This window comes from Equus quagga, chromosome 9 (assembly GCF_021613505.1).
Source record: "Equus quagga isolate Etosha38 chromosome 9, UCLA_HA_Equagga_1.0, whole genome shotgun sequence".
In the NCBI taxonomy this organism is placed as follows: domain Eukaryota; kingdom Metazoa; phylum Chordata; class Mammalia; order Perissodactyla; family Equidae; genus Equus; species Equus quagga.
Genome location: NC_060275.1, coordinates 53,358,489 through 53,377,059, shown reverse-complemented (window position 1 = coordinate 53,377,059; position 18,571 = coordinate 53,358,489). Strand labels below are relative to the sequence as shown.

Below are 18,571 nucleotides of genomic sequence, written 5' to 3'. Positions count from 1 at the left end.
AGGTGAACTTTTCTTCTCTTTAAAAAAGAAATCTTGAAAGTACAGGTATGAACTCCTCAAAATCTAGTTCTCTTACTTAATCAACCTATCCACTTCTTTATCTATCTTCAATATCTTCCCTCTCATCTTACAGGAGAGTGATCCTCTTCCTGTCCTGGCGAATATATTCTAACTGTACTCAGATACAGTCTCTTTTTATCTCAACTTATTATCTCTTTTTCTTTTCTTTATCGTCAACTTTTTCTCCTCCACTGAATCCTTTCTTGTTCTAAACATGTACACATCTCTCGCCTCTCAGAGAAAATAGACAAACCCTTGCAACACCTGTGATCCTTACTAATTTCCACTGGTTTTTTTTTTTTTAAAGATTTTTATTTTTCCTTTTTCTCCCCAAAGCCCCCCAGTACATAGGTGTGTATTTTTAGTTGTGGGTCCTTCTAGTTGTGGCATGTGGGATGCCGCCTCAGCATGGCCTGATGAGTGGTGTCATGTCTGCGCTCAGGATTCAAACTGGCAAAACCCTGGGCCGCTGAAGCGGAGCACTCGAACTTAACCACTTGGCCACGGGGCTGGCCCCTAATTTCCACTGTTTTATTCCATCCCTTTATAGCCAAACTTCTAAAAAGAGGAGTCCTCCTTTTCTTCACCTTCTCCTCACTTCCTAACCTACTACGATCTGGAAGTGTCACTTGGCACCTTAAATTCAGTTTGTTCAAGGGAAAACTTAAGGATCTTATCGGTCAAACCTGTTCTTACCCTTATTCTCACTATTCTTCGTGATAGCTGTGTAGTTTTTATGAGCCCAAGATTAGAATCAGACAAATCTATTTTGCCTCTTAATGACTCTGTGACTATTAAGAAAACAAAACTAGATGAGAAAATGCATGTAAAGTGCCTGTATATAGAAAGCTTTCAATAAATAGAAGAGATTGTCATAGTTAAGGAGGGTGATGATGTTTAACATCCAGGAGTCCAAGCCAGAAATCTGAGAATCATTCAGGAATTCTACTTCCAAATAATATATGCAATGTAATCTTCCTTTCCTGTTCCCTTTTAGTTCATGATGACATCATCACTTTGCTTGATCTATTGCAGTAGACTCTTAATTTTCACTCTGCCAAGAGTTGTTCCAGTCATCAATCCGTTGTTCTTACTTAAGTCACAATGATTTTTTTAAAATTCAGATCTTACTGTGCTGGTCCTTTTTAAAATCCTTTGTGGCTTTCCATTGTTTGCAAGGTATATGTGAAACTCCTCATGAGGTACAGAATCTTTGAATTGGTACTTACCTGTTGTTATAGTCTTACCACTCTGCACTTTCTTATGTGTACCTCATGCTTCAGCCATATTGAACTACTGTTACTCCTTTCACATATGTTCATTATTGACTGCCTACTGTCAGCCAGGCACAACTGGGAGAGAATAAGACTTAGAAGAACTTTTCCTCGTAGAGATTATATTCTGATGGTGGAGATAGACAAAAAAGCAAAAAAATGAAAATAAGTGCAGGTTGTAATCATTAATCTGAAGAAGATACACAAAAATGTGATAGTTTCTAGGTGCTACCACCTTAGATGGGCTTCTGAGGAAAGGCCTCTCTGAGCGAATAATGTTTGAGGTAAGAACTGAAAGTCAAAATAGACTAGCCGTTTAAAGAACAGGAGGAAGTATATTATAGGCAGAAGACATGATAAGTTTAATACTCTTATTCTAGGAATATTGGGAAGCATTGTAGTGTTTTAAGCTGTGCTGGGATGTGTAATATATGTTTTTAAAATGCCAGTCCTGCTGCTGTGTGGCAAATGCTTTTGAGAGAAATAACAGTTTAAAAAGGGAGATCAGCTGGAAGGCTATAGGCTGTAGGCATTGCTGGTAGAGGAACTAGAAAGAAGTGGAAATACAGAGAATAAGATTTGGTGATTAATTGGATTGAAAGAGAGAAAAGAAGGAATCAAGAAAGACTTAGGCTTTTAATTTTAACAACTGGATGGATGTTAATATATTTTGATGTTGAGATGACTGGGATAAGAGTGGTTTGGTATAGGAAGGAAGTAGACGTCTATTTTAGGGATGTTAACTTTGAAAGCATATTAGATATGTAGGTGGAGAGATCAGATAGTCACTTGGTATATAAATGTGGAGCTCAGGGAAGAGGTATCAGTTCAGGAGTCATACACATAGAGCCATAAGCAGAATCTGATGAGATCAGCTAAGGGAAGAATAAGGGCAAAAGAGAAGAGAAATTGTAATGGAGCCCTTAGGCAGTCTAACATTTGGCAGTCAGGTAAAAGAGGAGAAACCAACAAAGGAAACCAAGAAAGAGCAGCCAAAGGGGTAGCAGGAAAACCAAAAGAGTATGGTATTAGAAGCTCAAAGAGTAAAGTACTGAAAAAAATGAGTGAGTGGTTCAATATATTGAATTCTGTTAAGGTCAGTGAAGATTGCAGATATGGAAATTGTGTGTCCTCTGAATTTTGCAAGATGGATGTCATTGGTTACCATACAAAGAGCAGTTTCAGTGGAGTGGTAGAAAATAGAAGCCAAATTGGAAAGAGATAAATGTATAGTAGGTAAGACACTGAGGACAGTAAGTAGAGACAACTCTTTGAGAATTTTGGCTGTGACCAGAGATGGGATGGTGCCTAGAGATGTGAGATCATGGAGGAGATGTGAGATCACTGGAGGATATTTCAGGAAAGGGGATAATAAATTAGATGATTATGTTGATGGGAGTGATTCAGTTGGGAGGAAGTAACTGTTGAGGCGAGAAAGAGTTGAAATAATTGAAGGAACGTAGTCCAGAACAGAAGTGGATGGATTTGTGTTTGATTAGAGAGATGGGAATTAAAAGATGATGATTGTATTGGTGCAGCTAGGGTTGTAAGTTTGGTGGGGGGAAGATGAGGAAGTTCCATTCTAATGATTTCTATTCTGTCACCTAGAGGGGCAATCTCTGAGAGGGAGAGAGCAGACTTAATAAGTTTGAATCCTCTTGGTACAATTTACTAGTTGCAGGACCATGGAAAAGTTAACCTCTCAGAGCCTTAGTTACCATATCTCAAAAATGGAGTCTCACAGTAGACTAATATCTCCTGGTAATAATTAAAACAGGTATCAGGGGCCAGCCCTGTGGCATAGCGGTTAAGTTTGTGCACTCGGCTTCAGTGACCCAGGGTTCACAGGTTTGGATCCCAGGTGCAGACCTACACACCACTCATCAAACCATGCTGTGGCAGCATGCCACATGCAAAATAGAGGAAGATTGGCACAGATGTTAGCTCAGGGCCAATCTTCCTCACCTAAAAAAGAACAGGCATCATACTACCATGGAATCTTGTTTATCTGAGTTGCATAAATTAGAATTCTTATCATAGCTTTAGGTGTCTTGAAACTTTTCTGGAACAATGCAAAGTATAGATTAATAACCACAACCTTATTTTTCTGCTTTTATCTGAATTACCTCTGTTTTTCTCCTTAGTTACTCCACTTTTTTTCCGGCTATACTTTCACCTTCTGGTCTGAAAATAACACTGAATAATCTCCTATATCATTGGACGAGGGCTGGATTTAGAAGGCTTTATTTTATTACTTTATTATATTTTATAATTCCCTTCCTTTAGAGATCCCACTAAACAAATAATTCAAATAACGTTAGCACTTCTATAATGAATAGCTCTATTAGAGTCCCAGGATAAAAACAGTAGGGATTTTTGGCACTGATTTGTTTTATACAGTCCCTGAAAGTGAAGAGTATTAAAGTAGTCTCTTTCTTTAAATGTATGTTTTTAACTTTTCTTCTTTCACAGAGATGGAAAAAAAGCTGAAGGAAGAGAGAGAAGCTCGAGAGAAGGCTGAAAATAGGGTTGTTCAGATTGAGAAACAGTGTTCCATGCTAGACGTTGATCTGAAACAATCTCAGCAGAAGCTCGAGCATTTGACTGAAAATAAAGAAAGGATGGAGGATGAAGTAAGAAAAATAGTACTGATTTTGTTCATCTTATAAAAGAGAAACAATCAAGTTATGCCTGAAAAGTCATTATCTGTAATTTAAAAAACATGAAAGAGATTGAAATAACCTATATGTATCTGTGTTCACTGCTATATGGTCACCACTATATCCCTAGCTCCTAAAATTTTCATCTTCGACTCGTTATTAAACATTCACACCATAGAGTCTGTACCGTTTTGCACTGTGACAGTACAACTGTATAGAAGTGTTTTAGCTCCTCCCCTAAAGGAACTGTCTTCTTTTTCAAAAAACAAACAAAAAACCTCTTTATTGTAAAGTATCCTGTAATCCCAAAGAGAAGCATTGCCTTTAGATTTCAAAAAATCTTAAACTGCAGAGTCTTGACTGGCTTAGATCGATAGAAAGAAAGCACAGGCTACACATTTACAAAGCAGTAAATAAAAAGATAAAATGACATTGTAACCTTGTGGTTACTATATATATTTTAAAAATTATTTGTAAGACTGGAAGTAATTAGTCCACATACATTAGAGAAGGGACAAAGGGAAGACCGGAATAATCAGGAAAGACTTCACAAAGGAAAGATGGGATGTTACTACTATTTTAAAGATTGAGTAAGACCTCAGAAGTTATTAGTTTGAGAGTCAGAAGCCTGAATTGTTGAGGTAACGTTATCAGTGAAGATAACAATAACAGGGTGATTCCTGAGTGCTTAAGAAGATAGGCAAGTGAGACAAAAAGGGACTTGATCTGAGCAGAGAAGAGACGTGTTCAGTGGTCATGGGAGAAACTTGGGGACCAAATTATTGATAGTCTTTTAAACTTAAAAAGGGAGCTATCAGCGAAAACACTCTTTTAGGAAAGTTAATCTGGTAGCAGTATTTAGAATGGACTAGAAAGAAGAGAGATTGGAGATACTTATTAGAGCTAGCACGCAGGAAGCATGTATGTTGAAAATTTGAAAGATAATATTCACTCATTTAAAAAACATAGTTTTTGACCACCTATTACCTACCTGTTTCTGTGCAAAAGTTGGGTAGTGAATAAGGTAGATGTGGTTTTGACTTTTGTGGCACTTACAGCCCAGAAGGAAAGACAGATATTAAAATAGTGATTACAAGCATAACATACATTTAAAAAGGAAGTACCAAATGCTGTATGAGTGTTAGGACTAGTCACATCTGGGAGTTAAAGAAGTCCTCACTAAACGTTGAAGGGTTGTAGACTAGAGCAAAAACATTTATGAGTGAACAGGTAAATTTAAATGCCCCTTGGGAATGTCCCCCTAAAAGTGGCTTTTGTACTTACCTTCTAGTCCATAGTTCCCATACAGGTTGTGGTAGAAAGAAATCAGATTTTTTCCCCCAAGATCTCATACCTGAAATTTGGGAATTAATTTCACTTCACAGTGAATTCTGCAGTAATAAACACATAGAACAATGAAGACTGTTTAGAATACTAATATTCTGTATTTGTATAAGGCATTATGATGTAATTGAGATTGATTAATATTCTTTCAAATCAAGTCTAATAAATTATTAAAGAGATTTAAGATCTCAATTATTTTTCTCATTTATAGGTTAAGAATCTAACTCTGCAATTGGAGCAGGAATCAAATAAGCGACTGTTGTTACAAAATGAATTGAAGACTCAAGCATTTGAGGCAGACAATTTAAAAGGTTTAGAAAAGCAGATGAAACAGGAAATAAATACTTTATTGGAAGCAAAGAGATTATTAGAGTTTGAGTTAGGTCAGCTTACAAAGTAAGTCTCAAAAATAACATTCTTGATTTCTTTTTTGTGTTCAGCATTTGTGTGTTTGATATTTTATGTGTGTCTAGATTATGTACTTAGAGTTTGTGAAAGGAAGACTTAGAAAAAAACACTTAGAAATAAAAGAATTTACTTGCAAAGAAGTTGGAGGGACAGGCTTACTAAACAATAAGTACAGGTATTTAAAGGGAGAAACAAGGAGATTATCAAGGCTACTGACTTTAAAGTAAGTCTGTTTACACTGGAAAAACCACAGTTTTCTCATGATTTTCATATCCACAAACATCATCATGTTTCTTCACACTAGAATTACAAAAATCAGGGATAAAACTTGTTTTTATTAAGGGTTCAGTACCTTACAGGAAATATTTAAGGTTTCCTTATTTTAGAGAATAGAATTAGACATGATGTTTTTTATTTTGTTCCTGTGGTTCATCTCGGAATGCAAAGTATCTTTTTTCTTCTTCTTCCACTCTGAGATGCAATGTGCCCACTTACTTGAAATGGAGACAAGGTGTCGGTATTGCTTTCAGAATTTGTATAAGGACATGCTCAAAAATTTATTATTGAAAATAGGTATATCTTATGCCAAGTCATATGTTTTTATTTTCTCCAAATTTGTTATAATGTCTTCATCTGCCAGCATCGTTTACAACACAGTAATTCTCAGATAAAATTGTCGGTTTTTATTTTGTTGGATTTATATTGGTGAAATTGTTTTAGAGCCACCATTTTCACCAGGTAATGTTTTATAGTTTTCTTCTCCCAAAATAACTTTCACTCGGCATTCAGTGAACATTTATTACGTCCTTTTATCAACCATATGCTTGTTAGATGATGAAAATACAAAGCTATTACTATCTAATATCAAACCTAGCAGCCACAGGTGGAATTGTTAATCCTTGAAAATCTGTCTCTGAGTTGCGTTGTTCCTCTCTATGTGAGTTCCGTTTCTGTGTGTAGTATATGTAAGTGTCTCTATCTGTCTTCCTTCTCCTTTATCAGTTACTGTACTTGCTGCTTGCCTTCCTTCTTTTTGATTCCTTATCTGATTATTCATTTCTGCCACTCCCTGTGTGCTTAATGGGCCATAATATATAGTATGAATTATTGGTATTATTCATGTTGCCTGTTTTTAATTGCTTACTTAATACAGAAGACATTTCAAATATATCCCTAAGAATGCTTTTTTCTATAAAAATGTACAAAAAACAATATCATTTTTACTTTTGCAATTTGGATTAGTCCATAATTAGTATTTTCCTGAAGGTGACCTTCAGTAGAAAAGGGGTCCCTCAACTTTGCATAGTATCATTTTATAAGGAGCAAAATGGAACCAGACAGTGTGGCCTGACCAAATATAATTATTAAAGTAATACTGTATAATGAAGTATGATTTTTAAAAACAGAGGTCATTTTAGTAAACATTTTTATTTTAGCAACCTTAATAAATAAAGAATAATACAACATCTAGCTATTTATGCATTTGTGTACTATTTTCTCTTTTATCTGAAGACAGTATAGAGGAAATGAAGGACAGATGCGGGAGCTACAAGATCAGCTTGAAGCTGAGCAATACTTCTCGGTGAGAATCATTTTTAATATTATAGACTCTTTCAAAACCTGACTTAAAACAGGGTAGATTTTTAATGTGAACTGTGATTCTTTTTCAAATGACTATGAAGCGATTTTCCTCCCCCTTTTCATATCTACGTCTCTACGTTTTATTTTTGGATCTGAGTTCATGGTCTGTTTACTTTGTAAAGAAATGACCTTTTTTGTGCAAACATTTCTAGAATTGCCATCAAACTAGAACTATTATAAGACTTTTAAGGATTCTGTTTGCCTGGTAGCAAGTTTGGGTGGTTTAGGGTGTCAATGTTATCATGTGTGGTTCTTGTATGCTTATCATATTTGTAGGTAGAACTACATACTGTTGTAGGTGTAACTAATTTCAAGAGCTTTTTCCAAATGTTTTAGCTCTGTATGCACTTTATATGTTTGTTTTGCTTTTCCTCCATAGAAATCATTCTCTTATTTGCTGCAGGCCCAAGTATTTTCACTACTTCTGTTGATTAGCATTTACAGCTAATGCTTTGAGGCTTTAATGAAGCCTCTGCATTTTTTGTTTGTTTCTTTTGGTTGCCAAGCTTATGCTCTACCATTTCAAAACATTTATCTAGCTGCTCCATTACTATTACACTGGCAGCCACTTTTCTACAGCCTTATTCAGTGCAATTAAATGTGTGGAATTTGGGTTGCCCTGGTGAACATGCCCTAGAAACCAAGTGTGAACAATATTGGAAGTAATGATTTCTGAGAAAATCTGAAAATTTTCCGAGAAAAATCTGAGAGCTCTGCAGAATTTTCATATGATTTAGAGCCTTGTGCTCTACTGCGCTCATCTTCTGATAAACATGGTGACTTTCTATTTTTTGTGTATTTCTTTCTTAGCTTATTAGACCATCACTAGAATATGTTTTTAAATTTTGTAAGAAAATCAGTATTGTCCAAAAACCTTTCCCTGAGTGTAGATTAACATTAATTTTTTTCAAAGTGAGTCGTACTGACGTCTGCAAAGTGCTCTATAATATCGTGCACTCTTTCTTGTCCATATGCTTCCACCAAGGCTTCTAGTACCTCCTCTTTGGGATGAATGTCAAATGACTTGTGGTATGGATTCTGATTTTGCCTCTATAAAAATAACACAAAACCTTATCCTGTCTCTTAGTTCTGATTTATTCTATTGCTTGTGAGGATTGGGTTAGATATCATTAAATTTGATAAGATATTATGAACCAAATTTAATATTTTCTTTAATTGGGGCTTTCAAATCAGATTATTTTTCTTTTTATCCCTTCACTCATTACACGTATAAATTTCAGTATCTGAAGTTGGAGAAAAGAAATAAGAATCTGACTCCTAATGGCAAAATGAATTATTTCATTTTAGAAATTGTAAACACTTAAACTAGAGCACTCTTCCTTTACTTGCATTCCCATAGAAATGTATGTATTTTTCCCCTAGAGAAATGCTACTTCTTAGAGGGATAATTAAGTGTACAGTATAAAAGTAGTTCTCCACAACTATTTGCTGGTCCTGACTATTTTTTTCCTTATCTTATCTTTTAAACTAAAGAGGATAGTTAAAAAAAAAAAAAAAGGAAATAAACTTGAGAACTGGAAGTATACTCTGTAACCCCTGAACCCAACACAATATGGATCTAATACTTATTCATACCTGTTAAATATTTGTTGATGGAGTTGGCAAAAGCCTATTGAATTTTGTAAGAACCATTGTTCTTTAAGAAGTATATATTATTCATATGTTAACAGGCTGTTTGATAAATCTTGTTCATGGATATTTCTTCTGCCTCTCAACCACCCACCCCATCCTACCCACACAAAAGAGAAGTAGTTTCTCTAACAGTATTCTCTTCAAGAATTGATCTAACATTTAAATGAGTACTAGTGCTGGCTAAATTTCTTTATAATGTTTTTCCCAAATCAATATTTTTCATATATTTTTGAGTATAATTTCCATGTAATTAATTGTACCCATTTTAAGTGCATAGGTCAGTAAGTTTTGACAAATGTGTATACTCTGTGACCACCAGCACAATCAACATATAATAGTTTTCTTCACCATGAAAAATTCCCTTGTGAACCTTTGCAGTCAATCTTCTCTACCCATCTCTATCTACAGGCAGCCACTGATTTGCATTCTGTCAACAGGCAACCACTGGTTTGCATTCTGTCACTGTTGATTATTTTCCCCTGTTCTGGAATTTCATATACATGGAATCATGCTGTATATACCCTTTAGCACCTCATTTCTTTCACCCAGCAAAATATTTTTTAGATTTATCATGTTGTATGTATCAGTAGTTCATTCCTTTTTATTACTGAGTAATATGGATACACCACATTTTTTTAAATTCATCTGTTAATGGACATCTGTGTTATTTCCAGTTTGGAGGTACTATGAATAAAGCTGCAGTGAGAATTCATGTACAAGATTCTGTGTGGACATATACTTGCATTTGTCTTGGGTAAATACTTGGGAGTAGAACTGTTGGATCATATGTGATTTCACTTTATAACAAACAACCAAACTGTTTTTTAACCCACCATAAATACTTATTTCTTCATCACTGTTTTGCAGACACTTTATAAAACCCAGGTAAAGGAACTTAAGGAAGAAATTGAAGAAAAAAACAGAGAAAATTTAAAGAAAATACAGGAACTACAAAATGAAAAGTATGTCCATTTTACTTTAGAACATGAATCACTACTACAACAAAGCATTCTTAACTTAAATTTAAGTTTAAAGATAGAGGGTAGTTGTGCCATTATTCTGATGGGAATGGCAGGGCAAATCTTATTAGGCTAATTCAGAACAAGTCAAACTAGATTTAGGCTAAAATGTATGTCTATGGTGAAAAAATAATTTAATACATTAACAGTACAGCAGTTTTACAGAGATTCACTAAACTGTGGCAATAAATTGTTTTCAAGAGTCTCAATCTTTAAACATCTCTTTCTATATAAACAGTTTGTGCTATATTTTCAAGTCACTATTTTATGGTAGGTTAAGGTATTTAAGGTCTTCCTCTTAGTATTATTAGACAGGTTAATTTCCATTGCATGTGTGTTAGGGCCGTAGAAGGAGAAGATCTTATAAAGCTGTTTAAGTGTAACAACTTCTCATAGCTAGATAGCGTCAGAACAGACACCGAAACTAGTTTTCTGACATTGTTATATTCTCTTTCCATATAACCATGTTTGAAAGAAATTAAAGATTTTAACTGTCTTATTGTTGAAGCAAACAAACACATAAAGTAGCAAAACATGTACAATTTTATGAATTATATCATGAATATCATTATAACAAGCTCCCATGAAAGAGACAGGACCTTGCTGTCCACTATATCCCCCCTCCTAATTATGCCTTCTTCCTTCCCCACCACAAGAGTAATCACTATCCTGACACTTACTATTGAAGGAACTGGATTTGTCCTGTATAGTTTTCCTCAGTTGTGATTTTACTATTTCTGTTTCTGTAGTTAGTTGAACATTTTCCTCATCCTTCTGTGTTTCTTGCAAATCAGTGGTTAAATCTAGAGCTGTACTGTCCACTATGGTAGCCACTGGTCACATGTAACCATTTAAATTTAAACTCTAATTTATTTAAATAAAAGTAAAGCTTTGCTTCCTCAGATGTACTAGCCACATTTCAGGTGCTCAGTAGTCAAATGTGGAAGTGTCTACCATATTGGACAGCACAGGTTTAGAATATTTCTATGATCATAGAAAGTTTTGTTGGACATCCCTAATCTGGAGTCTTAATGAGATTCAAGTCTGATTTTTAGAGAGAAGATTACCTCAGATGTAACCTTGTAATATCTGGTTGCCTCTTTGTGTTATTAGCAACCCTTGACACTCAGTGGTCCTTAATACACTAAGTGGAGTCTAAGGTACGAACAAAGGTACATTTCCTGGTTATTCTCTCTGACAGTAGTAGACTCCTATTGTAGAGTATAGTGTGTTACCTGTCATTTGTATGGTATCTACGATGTAATATGCAATCCCAGATTGTCTGCATTCACTGTGAAGGGGGCACCCAATCCACTCCATACTAAGTTGTTTCATAGGGTTAATACGTTTGCCATTGTTTGATCTATTCAAGATAAATGTATTGGTCACCACTATTGTGCAAAGTACTGTGCTTCATTCCAGTGATATACTTATTATTAAGTTATGGTTCTTACCTTCAGATGTTTCAGAATCTAGTCAGGAGACAGATATAATTAAGGTAGGCTGCTATGACAAAGTGGTATCGGAATACATTAAAGATATACCTTATCTTACCATGTGGGATTCAGAGAACATTTCTCAGGTGACAACTAAGGAAAAGTAAAATTTGCCAGGGAATGGGATATGGGGAAGGGGACAATATAGGCAAAAGCCAGCCTGTGATTTGGGAAACAGCAAATGGTTTAGTTTGCAGGTAGAGAGACAGTTGGTGACAGATAAGGCTGGAGAGAGAAACTTGGGTCAGATTACAACAAAGGGCCTTGTGTGGCATGCTGAAGAGTTTGGAATTATCAAACATTGAAGAATGAGAAATTTCGTTTTTGTTATTGTTCTCTGTTGCATGTCCATCACACCTACATCACACACACATCACCTGGATCAGGGCCTTGCATTGAATAAGTATTCAATAAATAATGAATGAATGGTTGAAAATTCTCAGCTAGGGATTGACAAGCTGGTGTTTTAGAAAGCTCTGCTCTTTAGAGTGGAGAATGGATTGGAGTGAGGCAAAGCTGGGTGGATGCAGGGAGTCCAATTATAATAATTGGAATAATCTAGATGTAAAATTACAGTGTAAGTTGGCAGTAAAAAGAGAGGCAAGTGCATGGAAAAAATAGGAAGTAGAAGCAGTAGGACTTGTAGATTTGGGGGTGTGGGGATAAAGGTTAGGGAAAATTTCAGGTGGACTCTTGAGTTTCTGACCAGGGCAGTTGGGTTGATGGTAGTGCTAGTCCCTAAGTTAAGGAATATCAAGTTTGTGAGATGAGGGGAGACAAGATTATTTCCGTTTCAGACCTGTTGAGTTTGAGATGTTTATGGGATGTTCAAAGAGAAATGATACTAGGTACTTGGGTTTATTGCTTCAGAACTCAGAGAAAAGATAAGGACTTGTAGCTGATTTGACAATCATTGCATACTGAAACCACTCAGATAGATGAGGTTTGTTAAGATGAATGTGTATATCAAAGTTTACATACTTATGAGCCCCTGATACCATATATGTGACTGGGTTGAAGTTAGTTGGATCTAAATGTCAGTACATTCATTGTGTGAGTTGTAAGGATTACAACAAACTGAAGAGTTCGTGTCCTCAGTTCTAACCACTTGCTGGCACATGGTAACACTGATCCAGTATTTCAAGATCTTCTGGTTTTTCAAGAAAAACCAGGAATCTGAATTTTTATGTAAAATGTTTTGTAATGTTCTCTAAAATTATGTTTTAACATAAAATGTTATGTAATGTTTTAAAATGTTATGTAAAATGTAAAAAACGGCCCAAATTTATTTTGAGTGTGTGTCGGGAGGGAGGGAGGGGGACACTTATGTGGACTCATTTGACCCTCCCAGACAACAAGTTGTAACCACTAATATAGGATGAGAAGACATAAAGGCTGAGGGCAGACTAGCTCCTATACTTTTAAGGAATGGGCAGAGGAAGGAAAAGTAATAAGTCACCAGTAATACAAGGAGAAAAGCAGAGTAGGGTATCACAAAAGCTAGGGGAATAGAATATTTCAAATAAGAGAAAGTAATTTAAAGTGCCAAATACTCAGAAAGGTCAACTGAAAAATAAATTGTCCATTATATTTAAGGTTTGTTATCTTTTTGAGAACAGTTCCTAAATAGTGATGAGAACAGATATGAGATTAAAGTGGATTAAGACATGAATGGGAAGGGTAGGGGTAGTGGAGACAGAGTGTAGACAACAGCCACATTGAGCTCCTTACTATTCAACACACCAGTCACTCTCCTGCCTCGAGGCTTTTGGACTTGCTCTTCTCTCTGCCTGGAACATTTTCCCCTGAACATCCACATGACCTCCTCCTTTACCCTTTTCAGGTCTAGGTCTAAAGGGCATCTGAGAGACGCCTTCCCTGAACACCCTTTGTAAGATTGCAAACATCCTCCGCCTCATACTACTACCTTGCTACTTAGTTCAATATGCCTTCCCTGTTTTATTTTTCTCTGTAGCACTTACCCGTAACCTCCTAAGATATTGTAGAATTTGTAAACCCTCTTGTAACTACATATCCTCTTCCAGCCACTGTCCCATTTTTCTGTTTCCTTTTGTAGCAAACTTCCTTGAGAAGTGACGTACCATTTATCCTCAGGTCCTCTTCTCCCAATCTCTCTCACTCCCACTCCAGTGAGACTTGTACTCATCACTCTACAAAAATAACCCTTCTCAAGGTCACTGGTGACTTCCTCGTAGTTAAAGACAATAGTCAATTATCAGTCCTTATCTCGTTTAACAACAGCAGTTGACGTAGTCAATTATTCTCTCTTGACAAAATTTCTTGACTTCAGTGACACCACACTCTATTTTCCTCTTATTGAACAAGCTACTCTTTCTCAGCCTCCCTTGCTCCTTTGTCCCTTCCCATCTCCAAGACCTTTAAAGTTTGAAGGGCCCAAGGGATCACTCCCTGCTTGTTCTCATCCAGCCTCATAGCTTTAAATAGAATCAGTGTACAAGTACATTCTCCCCTGAATTCCAGACTTGTATATCCGGCTGTCTATTTGACATCTCCACTTAAGTGTTTAATAAGCATCTCATATGTAACATATCCAGAAAAACCCTATTCCCTCACTTTGCCAACCTGCTCCTTCCGGTTTTCCCCCATTTTGGTATTAGTAATTCTGTTCTTTCCCGTTAAGTCAAAAACTTGAAGTTATCCTAAACTCTTCCTTTTTTTCTTATACTCTACACTCAATCCATCAATAAATCTTTCTAACTATACTAAAAAATATGTCCAGAATCTGATCAGTTCTCACCATTTACCAACCTGATCCAAAATATCATCTCCAATCTTGATTATTTCAGTAGCCTCCTACTTGATACTCCTGCTTCTGCCGTTGTCCTCCTACTGTCTGATCTTAATACAGCAGCCAGAATGATCTTTTTAAAACAGAATACTCAGAGTAAAAGCCAAAGTACCTGTATTGTCTTGGAAAGCCTTACAATGTCTGTTCTCCTCTCTCCTGTCTTCTTCTACTACGTCTCTCACAACGTTCTCCCATCTCTCACTCTGTCACGTTAACTTCCTTCAGACCAACTGTAGGGGATTTATTATTAGATGCTTCCGCTGCTTAAACAGTGTATTCCCAAATACATTCATGGCTCACTCCCTTACTTCTTTGATATCTCTTCTCACATATCATCTTAGCAGAGAGGCCTCCTTGATCACCCTATATAAAATAGTGACCAGATTCACAGCCTCCTCCACCTTTCTTCTTTTATTGTTTTCTGTGGCACACTATGTATTACTTGTTCATTTTTTTAAATTGTCTGTTTCACCCTACTAATATATACTTGCTGAGAGCAGAGACTTTGTTACTAATGTATGCCTTAATTCCTAGAATACTGTTTGGCACATAGTAAGCAACCAAATATTTTGAGGGGAAATGAATGAATATTCTTTTTTTTTGTAGTTAGTATGTGTCTCCCTCTTTAGGCTTGAGACAGAATATTTTATTTGTATTTTTCCCTTAGAAAATAGGTAGTAGTCATTCACTCATTCATTTAGCAAACATTTATTGAGCACATACTGTATACGGGGGGTACAGTCATAACCAAGATAACTTATCTAAGAAGTGCTCTTTAGGAAGAGCAGGCAAACTGGAGTGATCTGGTCCTGGTTTGAATGTCAATTCTGAAAAGCTGTAAAGTGTAATTCCCAAGAAACATTCCTAGAATAGTTAATAGTGCTTTGCAAATCTACGTATAAGTCTTCATAATCCCAATAAATTTCAGAGCTGGAAGGGACTTCAGAAATAATTTAACCCTCTCATTTTCCAGATTTGATTAAATGGAGCTTCAGGAAGTGTAAGGAACTTGCCCAATGTCCCTACTCAGTTAGTTAGTAGTGATACAATGGGGATAAGGATCCAAGTCTGGCCTCCTGAGTTACAAGCCAATGACTTTTCCCCTGTGCCGTACTATCTTCCATTCCAGACCACAGCAAATTCCTTTTGAAAAGTAGACTGCCAATGCCTTTTCTTAGTTAAGCACAATAGCAGGTATAAGATTTAAGAGTTCTTTACTTTTATAGTTTTTTAAAGTGTGAGAGGTTAAATTTCTTTTATAGAAAGTTTCTAGTGAGTTCAAAGTTTATTTTAACAATAACTTAATTCTTTTTATCATTTAAATATAATTGTTTTTTTAAGCATATGATTGTTGGAAGAATGAACTGAATTTGTTTACATCCATTTCTTTTATAAATCTATTGCAGAGAAACTCTTGCTACTCAGTTGGATCTAGCAGAAACAAAAGCTGAGTCTGAGCAGTTGGCGCGAGGGCTTCTAGAAGAGCAGTATTTTGAATTGACCCAAGAAAGCAAGAAAGCTGCTTCAAGAAATAGACAAGAGATTACAGATAAAGATCACACTGTTAGTCGGGTAAGTGTGATAGTCAGGTAAGTTATATGACTAAAATTAATTTAAATCACATCTTGAAGTGTTAGAGTGAGTGTGTGTGCATGTATATTTACTTATACTTTACTTGCAGTGGTCAGTCTGCACTCATGTATAAAATAACTTATATAATCCAAAGCAGTTGTTAATTGAAACTCTTGTTCAATCTGTTGGGTTTTTTTCTCTTTCTGTTTATAGATCTTAATGTATTTTATGTGAAGAAATGATTTGCTTAAATTCGTTTGTTGTGTTATCTTAGTACATTACAACTGACTTTATGGCCAGAATTTTGTAAAATTCAGAGAAACTGTTTTGAGATGAGAAATTCTTTATGGATATCCATAAAACCATCATAGAAAAACCACCACTACAACTAATTACCTATTCCTGAAATTTATACTATCGTCTGTATGGAATCACGGGGCTAGAAAGTTGAGTTAGAGAGACTTCTTTTGAAGCCACCATCAAGTGCTCTGGTGTGAGCAGGCCTGGGTGCAAATCCCAGCTTTGCCTCTAAGAAGTTGCATTGTCTTGGCAGTTTGCTTTAACTTCTCCAAGCCTCAGATTCTTCATCTATAAAATAGAAATAATAATACCTATTCCACAGCATTCTTATGAAGATTAAATGAAATAATATACATAGAATGGTGAATAAGTACATTACTAACAGTAATCAAACGTTTTTGTCATTTTTAACATCTTCGTTCAGATGAAGAAACTAAGGCCTAGAAAGATTGTGATTTGTTAAGGGTCACAGAGCTAGAAAACTAAATGCAAATTTCCTATTTTCCAGTCTAGTTCTCTTTCCATTACAGTTTTATTCCTTTTGTTCATATATATGTATGTATACGCACACACTGAAATAATTTTTGGAAGCTAACATTGTTTTAAAATATTTTAAATTTAATTATATCTACATATTTTAAACCAAACACCAGGAATTTTTATAGTTAGGCAACTTCTGACCTGTCCTCATCTATGGAAAATGCAAAGTATTTTTTTACAGGTTATTGCTTTAAATATGAGACTGGCAAAGAGACTATAGCTTAAAACTTTGTGTGCTTTGTTTAGCTCGAAGAAACGAATAGCATGCTAACCAAAGATATTGAATTATTAAGAAAAGAAAATGAAGAGTTAACTGATAAAATGAGGAAGACAGAGGAAGGTATGTACGTTTTTAAAAAAAATCTTAATGTTGAAATCAAGTTCAGAAGTAAATCTTTAGCTGTTTATGTTGTGTGTTAGGTTTTGGAAATATTTGTTTTCATATGTTAAACAACTTCTGAAGTCTTAAGAAGTACCTTAGTAGAATTTAAATGTTCTCACCAAAAAAAAGAAGTAAATATGTGAGGTGATGGATGTGTTCATTAACTCCCTGGGGTGGGGAGAATCTTTTCACAACGTATACCTATATCCGTTCATCACATTGTTCACTTTAAATATCTTACAATTTTGTCAATTATACACCAATAAAGCTGGAAAAAAATATCTAAATGAAGGTACTGAAAGTTACTACGTAGTGTATACTAATTTGAATAATTAAGGACATTGCTGATTTGGAATGCAGAAATGTAATTAATGCCATGCAGTAACATTTTATATAATTTCTTGACAGAATATAAATTGAAGAAGGAGGAGGAGATCAGTAATCTTAAGGCTGCCTATGAAAAGAATATCAATACAGAACGAACCCTTAAAACACAGGTATACATGCTCTCAGCCTTTTCCATGTGTTTGTATCTGAGTATCATGTACTCAGAAGTTAATATTTGCTCTTTATGAGCTTTTTCTTAAAACTGAGGTTATAAGATTTAAGCTTTTCACTGGAACAAATAATGTAAATTCTACATTAAATATAGAAGACTTATTCAGGAAATAGGAATTCAATTGAGTTAAAAAATGTAGCTCATCTAGTCATTTGACTAGTAAGAACGTATTTTAGATTGTATAGAAGACCTATAATTGACAGTAGGAAAACTTAATGAAGAGAAGATACACCTGACTGAAACCAAGAGAAGAAGTAAGAAACTATAGAGGTGGATGTATCATTTTGCTTTGTATTTAATGATGTAGCTAGATCAGACTTTTTACACTAAAACTTGATATCTTGTCATTTTATTAAGTTATCCAGTCATTTAAATTCTTCATAAGGTACTATGTACCTCACTCAATTCTTATGGTAAAATAAGTATTTTCTACTTTTTAGTAAATGATTATAATACCTTTCTTACCACTAATCTCCTCTGCCTCTCAGCAGTCCTTCATGTTGCAACTAGAGTAATCTTTCAAAAATGCACTTAATACCTGTTGAAAATCCTTCAGTGGAGGTTTTACTTACCCTTATACCAAAACAGAGACCTTGAAGAAAAAGGTTGACATTTATTATATGAAATTTCAAGTCTGTGGAGCCCAAAACAACATAAGTTGAAAAAAAACAAACTTGGAAGAATATTTACAGCATATATAAATAAATATAAATATCGTTTGCAAATAAGAAAAAGACAATCCAACAGAAAAAAAAAGAGACACTTGAGAGAAAAACAGATAGTAAACATTTTTAAAAAGCTCAACCACAATAGTAGTAAACCAAGAAATAGAA

At 35.2% G+C, this 18,571-nt stretch overlaps 1 protein-coding gene across 2 annotated transcripts in view; it reads left to right on the top strand.

Annotated features, from left to right (window-relative positions):
• Nucleotides 1-18,571, top strand: part of ROCK1 (Rho associated coiled-coil containing protein kinase 1) — a 159,174-nt gene that overhangs the window by 111,286 nt on the left and 29,317 nt on the right. For both annotated transcript variants that reach the window (XM_046671545.1, XM_046671544.1), the window contains exons 19-25: nt 3,807-3,967; nt 5,550-5,734; nt 7,259-7,328; nt 9,908-10,002; nt 15,792-15,957; nt 17,044-17,137; nt 17,588-17,676. In XM_046671545.1, the coding sequence (XP_046527501.1) occupies nt 3,807-3,967; nt 5,550-5,734; nt 7,259-7,328; nt 9,908-10,002; nt 15,792-15,957; nt 17,044-17,137; nt 17,588-17,676 (860 nt within the window). The remainder of the gene's footprint in view (nt 1-3,806; nt 3,968-5,549; nt 5,735-7,258; nt 7,329-9,907; nt 10,003-15,791; nt 15,958-17,043; nt 17,138-17,587; nt 17,677-18,571) is intronic.